At 40.0% G+C, this 17,459-nt stretch overlaps 1 protein-coding gene across 1 annotated transcript; it reads right to left on the reverse strand.

The window, feature by feature from the left end:
- Nucleotides 1–8,182: 8,182 nt before the first annotated feature.
- Nucleotides 8,183–15,886, reverse strand: LOC142376922 (adenosine receptor A1-like). Its single transcript, XM_075460624.1, has 3 exons — nucleotides 14,936–15,886; nucleotides 10,663–10,957; nucleotides 8,183–10,528 (listed from the first exon to the last, which is right to left on the reverse strand). The coding sequence occupies exons 1-3, from the start codon at nucleotides 15,274–15,276 to the stop codon at nucleotides 10,145–10,147; spliced, it is 1,020 nt and encodes a 339-aa protein (XP_075316739.1). The 5' UTR covers nucleotides 15,277–15,886; the 3' UTR covers nucleotides 8,183–10,144.
- Nucleotides 15,887–17,459: the final 1,573 nt, after the last annotated feature.

The raw sequence follows: 17,459 nt of genomic DNA on the forward strand, positions 1-17,459 counted from the left end.
AGAGTGGCAGACGAATGCGATAATTCACTTTCTTCTCGACGACGAGGGTACACTGGAGCCTCGTCATCTCCAGTCAGCAGATGAAGGACAGTATGAGACGGACGGAGGTTGGTGCATGTGTCTGGAAGTCGTGTCACGTTAGTGCGAGAGAGTAAATGGGGACTGAATGACAGATAAGCTAACAGCTGAGAAGGTGCCGCCGCTTTCGTTTTCTTAAAATTTGCCTCGTCATTGGCATATAAATGTTTTCCGTTCCTCTTCCTGGTACGGTACTGTATAAACTGGGTATCCCTAAATATTAAACAACAGTTGCGTTCAAACATTGGCAGGTGCCTACTGCTTATTTTTTGTCCTCAGGATGATGTAGCGACCCTTGTACTGTTTTAACGCCGCCCAAGGCTGTTCGACTTCAGATATCTGTACCTTAGGTCGTTGTTTGCAGGACGCCACAGTAAACTCATATACTGTGCCCGCAGCCCACTAATATTGTATTGCTGACCGTTAAGGCGTGGCATGTTTCAGCTGCTCCTCAACCCAATGTTTTTGCCTTTTTGCCAATCAGTCACAGAATAGATTTTAAAAGCCTGCTGATGGTTTACAAATCCCAGAACGGTTTAGGCCCAAAATTCATCTGTGATATGTTCAGAGAATATAAACCCAGCAGAGCTCTTAGATCCAAGGACTCAGGTCAGCTGGTCCAGTCCAGAGTCCAGACTAAACATGGAGAAGCAGCATTTAGCTGATATGCTGCAAACAAGTGGAACAAACTGCCAGTGGAGATTAAACTTTCACCAAATGTAGACATTTTTAAATCCAGGTTAAAAACATTTCTTTTCTCATGTGTCTATGCATGAAATATCTTTTAACTTATCTAGACTGTTGCCTGTTTTTAAATTCATTTAAATGATTTTATTTGTTTCTCTTTATATTCTTTTATGTATTTTTAATGCTTCTTGCACTCCCTGCTGCAATGCTTTTATTTTATGTAAAGCGCTGTTTGTACATGAAATGTGCTATATAAATAAATTTGATTTGATTTTCAGGTGACGATTTTGATCCAGTTTTGATCGCTGACAAACTGAGAACAATCGCTGATTCCATGAACGATGACGTTAAGTTTCAAGCTGCGTTGTCTGGCCTGAAGCAAGCGGCAGCAAAAGAGGTGGGCAGTGAATTTCAAGCACTTCAATGAATGTCCCACATGAATGTATCAGGTGGAATTAATTACCGATTTCCCTGTGAGTCGCGGCTCAAAGGGGCCAACGTGATACAAGGCAGCCTGTTTAAGTCATTTTAGTCATTTCTCACAATCCACGGCATATAACAATATAGACTGATCACTAATATAAACAAAATCTGTCTTTTTGATACAGTATCCATCCTGGGAAGTACAGCTTTCTTTCCTTCCGATTAAGACTTGACAGCTTTCCGTGTTCGCACACATTCACACAGTAAAACCGCATTATTTTAGGCTTTTATCAGTTTTATAAACTACAATACAGCTCTCTATTGTGATGTCACTGCTACATAATAAGAAATATATATATATATTTAAATCGTATGAGATGACCTGCACATGAAGGAATATTCATTGATTGGATTTGTGTGCGAAAATTAATTTTAGTCTGACCAAAAAAAATTGGAAACTGATCAAGCAGCAGAGGAGGATAACATTTTCCGTTGGGCTCGACTTACATGTGTACGTGACTTTATGTGAAATTCAATCCTCTTTAATATCCGCTCCCCTGTGTCATCTTTCCCCAGGCTGTGGAAGCAGCGTTCAGCAAGAGTGTGGAGGCCCTGTGTGAGACTCACGCCTCTAAGGGGACTGAGGTGGCTCCAGAGATGCAGCTCATCAAGGCCTCAGTGGCTTTTGGGCTCTATGTCAAGAAATCATCCCCAGAGCTGATAAATAAAGTCCAGGGTGCCATGGCTACTTTCCTCAACAGGCGTGTGGGCGCATGGGTCCAACAGCAAGGTGGATGGGTGAGTAGTTTTTTCCGGTTTTCCACACCACCTGACATTGGTTGTTGCGAGAGGCAGGGATGATGCACCAAAACCAGATGTGCTACACTGTCGGTGCAACGCATACACGTGCACAAAAACGATGCACGGGATGAATTTACATTTAAGTTTTGTAAAGAAAAGCTTAAAGTAACCAAATGCACAGATTCTCTTTTTAGATTTTCTCCATCTGTAAAATGTATCCATTAGCGTTGCGGTATAGATGAATAACCATGAATAGGGGGGCGTCAGATTGCTCACCTCGATGAGCTACTGCCCCAACGAAGAACAAGATGTACACACGTGCTACATCAATGTCTCGTTAATCCCTGTGTTTCATGATTGTCTCTTTTTCTCTATTTGCTTTCCAGACTAAAGTGCAAGATATTGCAAAGTGATCCTTTTTTTTTTTTTTTGCCAAACCAGTCTTGTGATAAGTTCCGCTTCTTCATCCGTCAGCCTTTAGGAGCCACAGGATCACACGGGGCATCAGCCTGTTATCTGTCCGTCTGGTAACACACTAAACCGCTTACCAGGCATTGTTAGCCTCATTTTGATGCACTTAAATTTCAGTTTCAGACAGTTTGACATTGACCTCTAATCACAATGGCTGTTCAGACAAAAAGTTTCAATAAGAATAACTTCTCATCAGGATGGACTTGATGCCACAACATGACGCCACTGGACCCTCACCACATCACTGATGGGCCGCTAAGACATTCTTGTTGGTTTTGTGTGCAGCCTCTAATCTTCACCATTTACTGTCTCTGTGTTTTGTTTTTTTTGTTGTTTTTTTTTGGGTTAGGCTCTTCTCAGGTGTTTCTAAACAAATAGTAAAATTAATTTAAAATGTGTTGTGTAATTTAAAAACATTTTTTTTAGCTCTTAATGGACTGGTTATTTATGTGCTGATACAACAAAAACAGAACAGTTCTATGAAACCTGTCTTGTCCTCACTTTTGCCTTCATTTGTATCTAAATTGTATATTTGATAAGGGGTTACTTTTCTAGAGATCGGTTGAATTTTAAATTCAAGTACTTTGAAGTCTTTTCTGTCACTTTTTGTTGAAAAATGCAATCAAACATGGGTGGTCTGATGAGTCGTATTCCACTAAACCCTCAATGCATAAATCAGGTGCTGTAACATTCACATTTTACTTCACTGTCGTTGTTTACAATATAGCTTTCCATTGAGTCATCCTTCATTGAAACCAATCAAATGTGCGTATGTCTGCCAAATATTGTTTTGTTTTTTGAGACAAATGGATGATGTTTGTCGTCTTTGAAACGGGTTAAGGGTTTATCAGCATCAATGCCTGCTCTCTATGGAGCCTTTATCTCTGAGCCAGATCTGCAACAAGTGATCAGGAATAAGTGTCGGGTGTTTGCCTTAAACTTGAAAATCGTTAATTTCGTTGAGACTTGCATATTTGTAATGATTTTATTAAACGAAAAAGGTTTTTCAAGCATCATGTGAATGTTTTTCAAATTGTAGATGACACCAAAAGGTTGAAGAGGAGTCCTGAAAAATAACATCGCAACACTGAATGTGAAAGCTTTGACAACAGTCAAACAGTCAAAACTATGGTGAAAAAACAGGAAAAATCTGCTTCGGTCTCTTATATCAGAACACTCATGATACTGAAGTCTTGCAGTTGAAGTATTCAGTTATTTTGGTTTGCCAAATGAGTGAAAATTGATTGCTTATAATTGTGTTGGACCACGTAAAATCTTCAGTTTCAAACCCTGCATTTCCAGGAGCAGGAACACTAAATATTTTCCCTAACCCCATGCTGTTCCGTCATGCCTTATCTCTCCTGTCTCATAACTTGTGACTGAGTTTACATTTGGAAGGTTTTAACCAGATCAGGAAAAGTGAAAGCGAAGTTTAAAATGTTCTCCTTTGAACGTAGGTTTCTCAGTGGCATACCAAAGTTTCTATGTCCTTAATTGTAATTTCTGTCATTGTAAATTGTTCTGTGATTAAAAGGTTGATCAGATTTTTCAAACAGCAGAAAGTTATGCATAATATTTCTTTAATGTTTAGATGATGTGAAAAGTTAGACACCCTGTTGTTGGTATGTTCACATTTGAGAAAAATGTTTCAGCTTATCAATAACTTTGGTAGCTGATTTAAGACTCCTTCAGTTTTCCTTTTGGAGGAGACCTCTCCTCTGTGGACAGACTCAACAGTTGAGAGAGTTCAGGTCAATTGTAAAACTTTCATATTGCTAAAATTTGAGGACTGTTGATGGTAGACCCACACCTTTGTGTTTGGATGAACATCTTTGCAACATTAGGGTGCGTTTACACTGCTGGATTAACAAAAGAAAATAAAACTGTTCGGCTCACTAAAGAAGCATTTGCACAGAGGTAAAGTTGACACATCTGTGCTTCATCAGTCTCTTATTATTAGAAATCTGTAGCAACCGCTCACACCTCAGGGAAGTACCAGTACCTCCAGAACCAGGTGAGACCGTAACAACTAGGTCGGGCCGACCATCTAGGCCTGAAAGACTGGACCTTTGAACATTGGACACAGAAAAAAAAGAGAAAAACACTGAGCTCTAAATGGGAAAAAAGAAAAATACTTGAGCTCTAAATGAAAAGAAAAAGAAAAAAAGATAATATACCTGAGCTGTAAAAGAAAGATGTTATGTTTCTGTTCCATTTGAAAAGCAATGTTCAGATACAAGATGGCTATGGTAAAATATTATTTCTTCATTAGGTTCTGTGATTCAATGCTGGAGCTTTAAGGTTTTAATTTAGGAGTTTGAAATGAATAAAAGTGAATTCTTAAGTTTACATGGCAAATGAAAATAAGGAAATAGCCATACTGTTTAAAGATTGTTGTTATGTTAATGGTTTGCCTGAAACAGTTAAAGGCATGGTTGGTAATCCTGTTCAGAAACACATTTTGTAATACTGGGTGAAATGGTCCGTCTGTCCTGAGAGAAATCTATACAAGATGTATTTAGAAAAAGGGACGAAAATAATCAGACCTCTGTGGCAGCTGCAGGACTGAGAAAAAGCTGACCAATCCGAGATCAGCGTCCCGCTGATCTCGGATTGGTCAGACTGTTGCGCCTACGACAAACCAATCAGATGCCTCTGCTTTCTGCCTACGCCCCCCTCTGTCGGCTCCCTGCTCCGTGTGCGCATGCGGTTCTACCGGCTTTGGATGAAGCACTGACGGAATGGGGAGGGGGGGGTGGAGCTTAGAGGAGGGGACACTTTCGAATCTTGTTAGCTCTCTTGCTAGCTCTCTAGGATTACCTACCATAGCTTTAAACTGCCAGCTAAAAGGGGGAGATGTAGTGGTGTGGTGTGGCCACCAGGGGGCTGAGGGTGGCCATAGGTATGTAATGTGGATCGATGACACAGGAATCAGACGAGTATTAAACGTGATGAGTTACACATCCTGATTGTTGGTCCTGAGTCGTTAATATACAGTACAACAAAGGAACAATACAAAATCCACCACCAGCTTGGACAGATTGCACTGTGGGTTAGTGTGCCTCAGCTACACTTGATATTTGTCAGTACACCATTGTCCTGGCAAGCCGATTAAGCTATGAGACCTCAATGTGCTTTATCTGATATATTTATATAATGCCTAGACATTTACGATATGCTCATTACCATTTCTTTTTTTAATCCTCTCAACGTGTACGAAACAAAACCAATACTATGATACATATAATTATTTTATTCCTTAAAGTAATGAAAAGAATGTTAGCATTATGTCTTTTAGAGGTCAGGTCATTTTATTTGCCGTCGTGTCTGCCTCAGAACTCTTCAGTGAGTGGTTTATTGAAGCAAATGATGGCTGCAATGATTTTTGTTTCTAATTATTGTCTCGGGGGGGGGGGGGGGGGGGGGGGGAACACATTTCTCTGAGCTCCTGTTAAATCTCAGCTTCGGTGGTGTTGTGAAAGAGCATGCTTCTGTTTTTGATTTAGAGTCTGCGCTAGTTTGGATACTAGTCAGTCAAGTATGCAGCTCAGAGTGCGATGTGGAAACTTGAAACCCCACAGTCACACACAATGTTTTTTACTAATAGAAGATTAGAAGAAGAACAGTACTAAATGCAGCACTTAAGCTTTCAAAAACAGAATAATCCATAGTTCTTTGTCTGTTCCTCATGCCCGTGAGGAATCTTTATAGACTACTACGTGGATTTGTTATCGCATTAAAACGAAAAAATGTTCCTGGCTCTGACAAGTTGTTCAGTAAAGTTTTTCCCCCTGTCGCTGAGTTGTACATGTATTTATCTATTTGTACTCTGTTTTCAAGTATTCTACAAGTCTGGACCCTTTTTTCTATACAGGTCCTGCTGTTCTCTGGCAACATACAGTGAAGATAAATGTTTTATTTTGCTTGAACCCCTCCACATCCTGCGTAGCCTTTAACCATGTGTGTTTTCATTCAATTTGTAGTTTGTTCTGACCGTTGGCCATCAGGGGGCAGCACTAAACACCAAATTGCAAGTTGCCAGTGTGCAGGGTGCAGGGTGCTCTTAATATGACAGGGTTGTTTGTGAATTGACTTGACAAGAAAAAGAAAAAAGCAAACCCTGATTTTTATTGGTTTAACTCTGCTCTCGGGATCACAGAGCCTGTTGTTTTTTTGTCTTTTTATCGACAAAGGGATGAAGAGATAAAGTATCTGACTGTGGATTCTCACCTCAGGGAGGTGAGGGGGAGTCAGGGAAAAACAACAATAAATGAGAGGTTCTTACTGGCAATCTTGACTAAGCACACATACACCTAACACCTTATTTACAGGATAATTAATCTTATGCTACATATATGTACTTGTCATCTATTTTTGGGGGTCAGATTAATACACCCTTGCTGCATTCTTTGCTGTTCAGTGAAGTTGTTTCCATAGTAAAGCCTCTCTGTGCTGCTGTTTACAGCAGTTACAACTCCATATGAACCCCGAGAGAAACGATTGGAGTAGGCTGAAGTCATTAGGTGAGAAATCAGCTGGGAGGAGATCCACAAGCAGAGGCCTTTACAGGGACTTAGGGAACACCTTGGCATCCATTATCTGTGTCTATATTGGGAACATTTCCAACACAAAAAATGTGCTTACCTTTAGATTTGTGTTTCCGTGTACAGGGGGCTTCTTTGTGAAGAAATACAGCAAAAGCTTGATAACTTGATAAATACATAATACAGTAAAACTGGACTCATGGACAAACACACACACACACAAAAATAAATGTTGATAAAGCAGTACTTCCAAAAGCTTTTTGTGTCATTGCTGTGAGTTCCTTCACAGCATGTTTCCTATTAGTTTCGGTTCTGTGCAAATTTACTTCCTCAACTCCTTAGACTAGCAGGTTTTGCTTCCTGTTCTTTATGTTTTACTTTGTGAAAGAAAAAATCCTGCTGGCTTGAATCTTGAGAGGTTTTGGTAGTTGGTTAATAGAGCACACTTGCTTCTCAATAAATCAGATCTTTGTGTAAAAGCATTTTGGCTTTACATAGCTGAAATATGACAGATGACTGCTGTGGCAAACAGCCTTTTTTGTTTAAAGGTTTACCCCACAGGTTTTCTGAGTGAATATGTAAAATTATTTCAGGTCAAATTTTGAACAAGGGAGAGAGAGCAAGAGGGAGAGAAACAGAGAGAATAGCAGGCAGCACAGGAGGACCGGGGGCCATGACACTCCTCCCCACCAGGTGACTCCAGGATTCAGTTCAGCTGATGATTGAGTGGTGGACTGCCAGCAGGCTCCAGTGCCAAGACTAACATATTCCAAAAGGGAACTGGAAGTCCTCTAGCAGGACAAACTGGCATGTGTCCATCCTCTGCTGGACCCATGCCACCCTAGCATTAGCAATGTAGACGTGCAAAGGAAACTTCCAAACAGCAAAAGATAATCGTTAACTCCACCAATTAAAGCAACGATATGCTGATGTCGTATTAGATGCATGAGTAATAATGTTACAGCTTAACCTGTAATGCACAATATAAAGAGATCAAGGGACATTTTTCTACGTTGAGAACTTTTACTGACTCCTAGTAAGCATTGTTTTGAAATTAAACGACAGACTGTGCTTTTAGTGTTTAGTGACAATATCTCTCTCAAGCATTTTGTTCACCGCTGCACATCCTAACAAACTGTTAAACAATTAGTTGACAAACTTATTAAAAAGACCAACCAAAAGGAACAACACAGTTTATTAAATGATGTAATTGAGCTATCAGTTCTTGTCTCATGAAAGTCAGGACACTTCAGCTCTGACAGATGCTTTTGAATAAAAAATGGATGATGCTGCACAGTTAATTTTTTTTTTTTTTGCAGTCTCTGACTCTATTCACTCAAAGGTCACTGTTGTCAAGATCGCTGCTGACCATTGATGAAAATTCACAGGTCAAGTTTATCAAAGGTTGTTTTTTTTTCTCAATGAACTTCAGAGAGCAGTAATTCTATTGGAATAAACTTAATACCACACACGGTGTTTTAACACCTCACAAATAATGTAAAGTAAGAAAATATTCACATGGGAACAGTGTAACATTAAGCAGCTTTCGGAAATTCAATGACTCTTCTTTGTTTGCATGGATATGTGTACGTGTGTTGGTGCATGTGCAATATACATGCTAGTAAGCTGTAGAAATTTAGAACATATAGAGGATGAGGGTGACCTCAGAAATGTAAACTGTTGATAAGAACTTCAGCCTCCCTCTGAGTCCTATTCATTCCTCACTTATTAACACATGTACCTGCTCACAGCCAAATAGCAGAAATCAATTCACTATGCATGTACAGACAAAATGGCCTCTCATCACTGACAGGCTTTGCAGAGACTTACAAAGACAAAAAGTGAGATACCATTTCTTAAAAAAAGAAAAAAAAGAAAAGCAACACAGTGCTCAACATACACAGCAACATTAATGCTCACTCCTTAAAACAGAGATGCTCAGAGGTTGCAGATGTGCAGCTGCTCTCAGTGAGATGAACATTCAACAGTAATCTTGCACTGACATTTATATGCATATTGATTACATACAGTACTTCACAGACTATTGGTGTCAGCTGTCTCATTACAACATGAACACATCATATCAAATCTGACTCGCTGTAAAAGGGTAATATCATTCAACTATTCAGGAGTAAACTTTAAAATGTAAATAGACAGTGATGTGTGGAGCAGGGGAGCATGATAGAAATAGAATGATAAAATCACAGAGAAGCTCCTACATTCTTCAGATTTACAGTTCTCTTTTCAAAAACATTAACGTGGCTACAGTTACATGACTGCTGGATCAGTGTTTTTTCACCACTGCCAGTCTTCACAGATATTTAATCAGAAACATTAAGTGTTTTTTCCGCTGTTTCTTCAAGAGCTAGTGGCAAGTATTAGTCATTTTTTTCAGTCAAACGATCTCTGATATGTATAAAAGCATAATCTTGAACATGCGGCAATGCACCACACATTAAGTAAAGGCAATAATTTTGTTGAGTTGCAAAGTAATTTTACAATTTTCCGACCAGAGGTTCACTGAAGGTCCTTGTGAAGGTCCCTGAAGGTGTGTTTTCTCTGGGAAAGCAGTGTGCATCCCATTCTCCAGGGCCCCTTCAAAGCACCATTTGGTTTCACATACTTTCTGTTTGCCCAGATTTCTTCTGTTCACCGAATGCTACATTTAGCTTCAGTTCCAGTTTATTACATTTTCTGTCTTTAAGGCCACAGAATGAAGCATATTGATGTAAAACACAACTGTAGAAGGATAAATAGAGGCCAATACTTTTAATATAGGTCAACAAGTACAGTAAATACTACTATTTTACCACATGTGCTACAAATACACAATTACTGTTTCAAGTCCAACAGGTTTGCCTTGCAACTGATGAAAAGCCCCTTTTCCCATGTGACATCATTTGGCCAGCCAGCGAGAAATCAGTGTCTTCTAAATTGAAGTCTGATTGCAGATATCCAGGCTGCTTTGTAACCCTGCTCTCTTGGCCCGGAGCAGATGGAGAAAACAATTCAGCCCATGTTTTGTCTCACTGTGCCATTAATGCTACCTGCAATCCCTCGAGCATAAAAACAATTTTCTGTTTGTGAGCAACTGCATTGGGACTTTTCAGTTGCACAGCAATCAAATTAGTAGCCAAAGGTCACACATCATCGTCATCATCGTCATTCTGCCTCAGCCTCGTCTCATGACTCTGTCCTCTTTGGCTCCCTCTTTGAGGAAGACGACCAACTGGATCTTGACAAAGCATGTACTGTTTCCAGATTTTCCGGAACGCTGTGCGAAACTTCTTGATACGGAAAGCGTAAACGATAGGGTTGACAGCCGAGTTGCCATGGGTGAGAATGATGGCAATGTAAACGAGGAACATTGGCTTGTTGCAAGCCGGGCAGAAGAGCGTAATGCAGTTGAGGATGTGAAGCGGGAGCCAACTGACTGCGAAAAGGAATAGAACGAGGGCAAGAGACTTGGCTAATTTAAGCTCCTTTCCAAAGTAACGCCTGGGATCTGTGTGGCTTGCTGTCACCTACAAAGAGATTCAAAAGTTAACACAAAAATGTTGCAGCTCAGACCTACTGATATTTTCACCAAATAATGTTGATTGCTTCATGTGATATGAACCAATCACATTGCTCAAACACACAAAGAGGAAAGCTTTACCTTTTTGTTGAGCTGCTTGTGGATCATGTAAAAAATCTCCACATAGATGGCCAGCATGAGTAACAGAGGAGGAAGCACCCAGCCGAAGAAGTTGAAGTAGACCATGTAGTCCATGCTAATGACCGTCTCAAACTCACAGGTCACCAGCAGCTCATCAGTGATCATGGAGCCATTGTCATGGAGACGCTGCAGGTTATTCCAGCCCAACATGGGTGTGAGGCCCACTATGATGGACACAAGCCAACACAATAACACGGCTGTGCCAGCTCGCCGAGGAGTCACCACTCGCTTGTAGCTATGGCAACAAGGGAGAAGATGAAACATTGAGTAAAAAATCGATGATATGACTGTGAGCAAGCTGCTGAAATTTCGCTATTTTTTCTTTGCCAAGACTTTGCTGAGGCAGAGGTACGTAATCAGAGCCATTTGTCCAAGGCAAATTATTTAACTCCTTGGTGTGCTTTCTATCTCCTTACATTACAACCTGTGATTTGATGGACTGTTTTTTTTAGATTTTTATCTTCTGGACCCACATAAAATAGTAAAAATGAATAACTTGAAATTACAAGGATAGAAATCTTGTAAAACAGAATTTATTGAATAAAAAAAAGTTGTGGGTGCTTATGGACGGTTTCTTGCACACAAACATTTTTGGATCCTGGGGGAAAAATCACAGTTGTCAGTAAGAGGATTGTAATTAACTTCTTTGATAAACACATATTTTCTTTGTTTGTAAAAATCTTGTTGACTTGGTTGTTAAATAAGTCAGTCATACTATTTAATAGGTTCAGTTTCAATATAGACATGTGGAAAGACAGTTTTTCCTAACAAGCTTACCTGATTTTCCAATGCTGGCTGTTTTCTGTGCTTCACTTATTTGACAATCTGAGCAGCATGGCAGTAAAGTGACATTCACTGGACTCGAAATGTAATAACATTCACGACAAGTTTACAACCTGCCACAGCTACTGTACAAAATACCTCAAACCAATCATAGACAAGACCACAACAAACCTGGTAATAAAGGGCAGACTACCAAAACTGATAGATCAGCCAAGAAGGGCATTGTTCACAGAGGTAAAAAATAACCCTGCAGGAGCTGCAAACCTCTACAGTAGAGATTAATTTATCTGCCCAAAGGATCATTTTTAGCCTTAAAGTCCACAATTTATGGGAAAAGAAAAAAAGCCATTAGTTTAAGAAAAAAATCAAGAATGGATGTTTTCCAAAAGGAATTTGGTAGACTTCAAGCATAAAGAAAGTACCCTGGTCAGATGAGATTAAAATGAAACTTTTTGGCCTTCAAGGAAAAGGCGCTATGTGTGATACATACCCAACATCTCTAACAGGGCCTGGGAAAGTTGTCAGAATTGAAGGAATGAAACCGGTTTCAGTCTTCCAAAGAATTGAGACTGGCTCCTTATTTCAGTTCCAAATTTGCACACACCTGATTTCTCCACTCAGCTCCTATACTTGTGACTTTGTCCCTCCCACGAGAGGTGCGGGTAGAGGAGGCAAGAACAGACATGAAGAGAAATAAGGCAAGGTGGGAGGCACGTAATAAAATGAGATGCCCTTGCTTCAGAGTTATTTAAAACCAATTGCAGCTCAATATGAAGTATGTGACACAACAGCTTCATCTAACCATTGTTTAGCTACAACTCCGCTGTTCATATAATTCTTTCTGTCAAACGAACATACTTTGAATTTAATCTAAAGTGTACAATCAATGTGCCACAACCCCGTCAGATGGGGGCAGGTGCCAAAGAAACTTCTGTATCCTTTCTTATAGTCCTTCCAATAAACATCCAGTCCCCTTGATCCTCTCCCCTCTGGGTGCATTTTAGGACTTGACACACTCTTCAAAATATTTTTCTGTGAACCATTTCTGGAGAGAGAAACAAGGTAACAAGAAAGGCACTGTCATTCAGTCTGTTTGCCTGTCAGTGGGATTATGTAATAACTATTATGTGCAAAAGAAGAAGGAGGTGTAAGATAACTTTCTTTAAAACTCCCAAAAAATGTTGATTTAAAGGTAGAGACTAACAGAATCATCACAAACCATTTACACCAAATATTTGATTTGATAATGTAGAGATTTTAAGAGGAAAAAATATTATGGAAAAATCAATTTTTTCTGTGCTTGAGAGGTATATTTTTGGGTGTCTGAAGTCACAACCAACCCAAAAACAAAGAAAAAACACAACCCTGGCACTTTGTTTTGGAGCACTTAGCTTTGGAAATATCTCACTTAACGAGCCATTTAGATTGATAAAGTTACTTTGTTCTGTTAGAAACAGTCACTTTCTGTTTTCAAACTATCTTCCTTCCCCGCAGCATTTCCAGCTGTGAAAGTGCATCTCAGAAATTCTCCAGAGAAACGCTATGAAACACAAGTTAATTCTTTGAGATCTCAGAGTGACTATAAGTTGGGACAATTGTTGTAATTTTGTCTCCAGAAATACCTCTCAAATACGTAGTTAAACTAATGACTAACTGTCAGAAATATTACCTTTCTCTCCCAAACAGGTCTATAATTCCGTCAATTTATATTTATTTCTCACCCCTTATCACAGCTGCTAATCTGTGGCTAAACTCACACAGTGCAAAGAAAAAGCCACATTTTTATACTTATTTTTCCTTCGTTTGTTCACGATCGTTGTTCTTTGCTCCCACTTTACTACACATAAAGTGTACACTTAGAGTTCAACCAGGGTGAGGCAAACACACACCACGTAACTATTAAATGAGATGATCTTTAAAAAGACAAGTAGGTCTTCTCATAAGTGACATCAGTATTCTTTATCTTTTGCAGCTGCTGTTAATGCATTTGGTTTTCTGTCTGCATGCAGATTAGCTTCCCATCTGCCAAAATTTGCTTTCTTGATTTGACTGTAGTCTACCTCTGCTTTCTCTGGGATTCGAGTCCTTGTCTCTCATTGGTTTCACTGGAAAACCAAATCCAACAACCTAGCTCACCAGAAAGGCATGGGACATTTTCAGATCACAAACCATCCTTATCTTTACAGCTTGTCCCCGAACACCTCAGCTATAAAAAGCAACCGGTGCTCAAACGGTGTCCCTCCAGAGTCCCAGGGGAAGTTCAGGGAGGGGAAATTTCTGGCTCACATTATCGCAACAGAAAAATACAATTAACTGTTCTCTGAAATTTGAGCTTGCATTGATAGAAGTGAGTTGGTAAATTGATTCTTTACAAGTTGAAGATAAAATTTCTCATTTGTAACAGCTACTTCTTTTTATCTTTAATGGTAAGCACCTCTGTAATCTGCAATTGATGATGACAGATACTGTATTATTCATTACTGATAGTAATTATGATTCTTTTGTGCAAGCGGGCATAAAAGATGTACATGTTTCTTCTTCTTTCTTTACATGTAATTTGGGAAATTTGCTGTACATTCTCACAACAATAATCGTGCAGATCACTGATAAAAAGCAGTTCTACCGAAAGTATTCATATAATGGATGACGAATTGTAAATGTTTTCTGAGCAAAGTCACTGTAGTCAGCAATGTCTTCTCAGCGCCAGAGTCGCTGTATGTACATGTGTGCTGTGCTTTTCTGTGTGTGTTAGTGAGCAGCTTGAGAAATTATGCAATCCAAAAAGCAACCACAAAGACTCTATTGACCAATCGTGCATTTTGCAACAGACACCTCCAGTCTGATGGTCAAAAGCGTCACTTGAAGTGAGTTCTCAGAAAAAAGAATAATGTTATGGAGGCAAAATGCTCACAATCATGCAATCGAAGAGCCTGATTGTAACAGGAAGAAGCTATCACACCCACACACACATAAACTCGCAATAATTTTGCAGTAGCCTATAACTAAGTTCTTATAATCAATGCTACTTCTTCTGCTCCTTTTAAGCACATTTGCATCATTTTTATTCAATTTACAGCTTATAGGCTGTGTGAAATTGTAAGATGTAATAAACGGTGGTGATTGAAAGAGCGAATGCAAAGTATGCCTTCCATGAACATTAACACGAGTTAATTGACTACCTCACAAAACACTGACATAGTAGTCGCCTTACTTTCCTAAATAATACAGATGTAACAAACCAGACTAACGTGACTTTTTTTTTTTTTTAGGTACAATCAACCCCAAAAATTCCACCAAAAATGGAATCATTTATGTCACTGGAGAGAATGTTCTGGTGAGTGCCCTTGGTCCAAGCAGCGGTGCAGACACAAAAGGCTACTGAAAATGAGGCAAGATATTGAAAACTAGTGGAATTCACCTTTAGGCCTACCTCATGGGTATTTTCACTCTCAGATAGCGGTCGATGGCGATGGCCAGAAGCGCAAGGATTGAACTTTGTGTGAGCACGAGCACTGTGCAGGCGACCAGCAGGCAGCTGTAGAAGTGCGTCTGGAGTCCGATGCTGATGGTTATGGCGAGGGGGATGACAAGAGCGCCGACTGCAATGTCAGCCAAGGCCAGAGAGACGATGAAACAGAAGGTTGTGTCTCTCAGAGACCGGTTAATACGCACAGCCCAGACGACCATCACATTCCCGATGACCGAGGACAGGGCGATCACTACCTCCATTCCTATGTAGAGAGCCTTAGACGGAGGCAAACCCGAAGTCATGATCACGGATGCTGGATGAGCGTGCGCTCAGCCTGAACACGTCGAGGGAGTTCCCTGTTTGAGTTTTGGGGTATCGACTGAGTCACCCTTCCTTAAGTTTCGCATTTTTTAAGTGTCCATCAGAAGCAGAGGTAGCGTGTGTTGCATTTGAGCTGTTGTAGGATCTGGTAGATGACGTAGAACCGATATGCGCTTTAGACGCAAAGTTCTCCAGATTCCGAGAATTTATTGTTACTCCGCAGTCCGGCTGGCGGGACGGACCGGGATCCAGTATGACTCACAAGCTGCTTCCCAAAGAGCTTATTAACACGCGGATTTCCTCAATTTCAGGCATGTGGCAAACGTCAAAGATAAACAGAATGAAGTCCCAACAGTGTCTGCTCCTGCAAAAAAAATCTGTCATTTTGATAATTGCGCCACCAGCCGTTCCATCCTCTCTTTTAGAGCGGGGTCTTAACAGGCACACATTTCCCTCTGGGGAATTGCTTTTTGTTAAGAAAATACCGTTTAGATTTGATGAAAGCCAGCTCGCGTTCATTTTATTATTTAATCCTCTTCTTCTTTCTGTAAAGTCGCACGTGTGACTGAATGCTCGTCCTGTGTGGGAGTGGACACAGTTGGTCCTGGGGAGGAGACTATCAGATAGCCTACTGATTTATATGACAGGTGCTTAACACAAAAATGCCCACATGTTGTCAAATATTTAGACCCCTGTGTATTTAGACCACCAGCCTCTAAAAGGTAGCTGTTGGGGGAGAATGTGATGTCTCATATATGACTGCAATTACAGAAATAGTAAGTCAGGAAAGGTGAAAAGCACGTGAGAACAAGTCAGGCTTCCACCTCGGAGAAGATGCACTGAATGAATAGGAGAAGCAGACGGATGATCACGTGCTTTGTGCTGGAAAGAGACAGTAAAACCATAGGACAGCATGAGGTTAGTATCAGTGGGAAACAGCTGTAACCTGCTGTTAACCAGATACACACAAACAAACATAAAAATGTAAATTAGAGGCATATAAGCTGCTTACAGCCATGCAGTTACACAGGAAGCATACAAACACCAATATATAATCATTTCCACTGTCTGTGAATGGAGCATTTTTTTATAGACTTTTTTTAAAGACACTTTGAGACTGTGTCTGCCTGCTGAGTCAGAGTGGCAGGGTTCACATCCTGACAGCCTGTTAACAGACAGGATGATCAGCATCAGGGCTTCAATCGCTCACCTTGAATACAGTGACAGTCCTTCCTCTGACAATGACTTGTGGTTTTCTCCACCCTCTATCATTCTCCTCAATGACTTGACCCTCGATCACTTCCACCACACAGCGGCTCAAATCGGGGACACCCAACTCAAGGCCACTCTGAGTTACTTTTCGTCCCCATTGATTAGAAACCATTTACTGATGAGTATTCATTAATTACCTAACTTTAATTATTCCATCAAGAGGAGCCTTTACATAGTATGAATGAATTCAGAACAGTTAAACTGCACAGGACACATTACAACACAACAAATATTCTTAAATTTTGTGCTCTAAAGTTTTTGGCCATTACACAGATGACAACGAGGACCAACTTTCTGGCTCACACTGTGCATGAGACAGTTCTCACCATGTTGCTACTTTTTCTCGCTGACTAAATGATCATTTCATACATGGTTATAGCCCTGGCACCAACTGTGGGAATGTGTTCTGGCCATGACCTTTGGAAGAATGTATTCACATTAAATGTAATCTTTAGTTGATTCCCAAACAGAAGCAGACATTTTAACATTTTTCTCAAATTGTTACTACTGCTTGGAATAATATTGTTTGAAGTTTATTACCAGAACTGTGTGTTTGTGGCATTTGATGATATAATTTAGAATAGTATCTCTAGGGATTTTGCATCTGAATAAGACTATTCTGGTATGCTTTGGGGTGGTCTGCATCACTGGCCTTTATCACAATAATTTTTTTTTCTTCCATATTACTGAAGCTGACTGGTTTTAAAGCATTTCAGAACTCTTGACGTTAACTTGACGCTAAGTCTTGTCACGTTTAAGCTTTTATGTTAAGAAAATAACATGGTCTCTCAACCATTCTCTACTATGCAGTTGCACTTCTTTTCATGATATCAAAGTGTGTGTGTGTGTGTGTGTGTGTGTGTGTGTGTGTGTGTGTGTGTGTGTGTGTGTG

This window comes from Odontesthes bonariensis, chromosome 3 (assembly GCF_027942865.1).
Source record: "Odontesthes bonariensis isolate fOdoBon6 chromosome 3, fOdoBon6.hap1, whole genome shotgun sequence".
In the NCBI taxonomy this organism is placed as follows: Eukaryota; Metazoa; Chordata; class Actinopteri; order Atheriniformes; family Atherinopsidae; genus Odontesthes; species Odontesthes bonariensis.

Bases quoted from the DNA above. Each gene is read 5' to 3' on its own strand.
- LOC142376922 (XM_075460624.1), bottom strand. From the start codon at position 15,276: ATGACTTCGGGTTTGCCTCCGTCTAAGGCTCTCTACATAGGAATGGAG. The intron at 10,958-14,935 runs GTAGGCCTAAAG...TTGTTGCCATAG, and splicing joins AGAGTGAAAATACCCATGAG to CTACAAGCGAGTGGTGACTC. The intron at 10,529-10,662 runs GTAAAGCTTTCC...ATCTCTTTGTAG, and splicing joins ACAAGCAGCTCAACAAAAAG to GTGACAGCAAGCCACACAGA.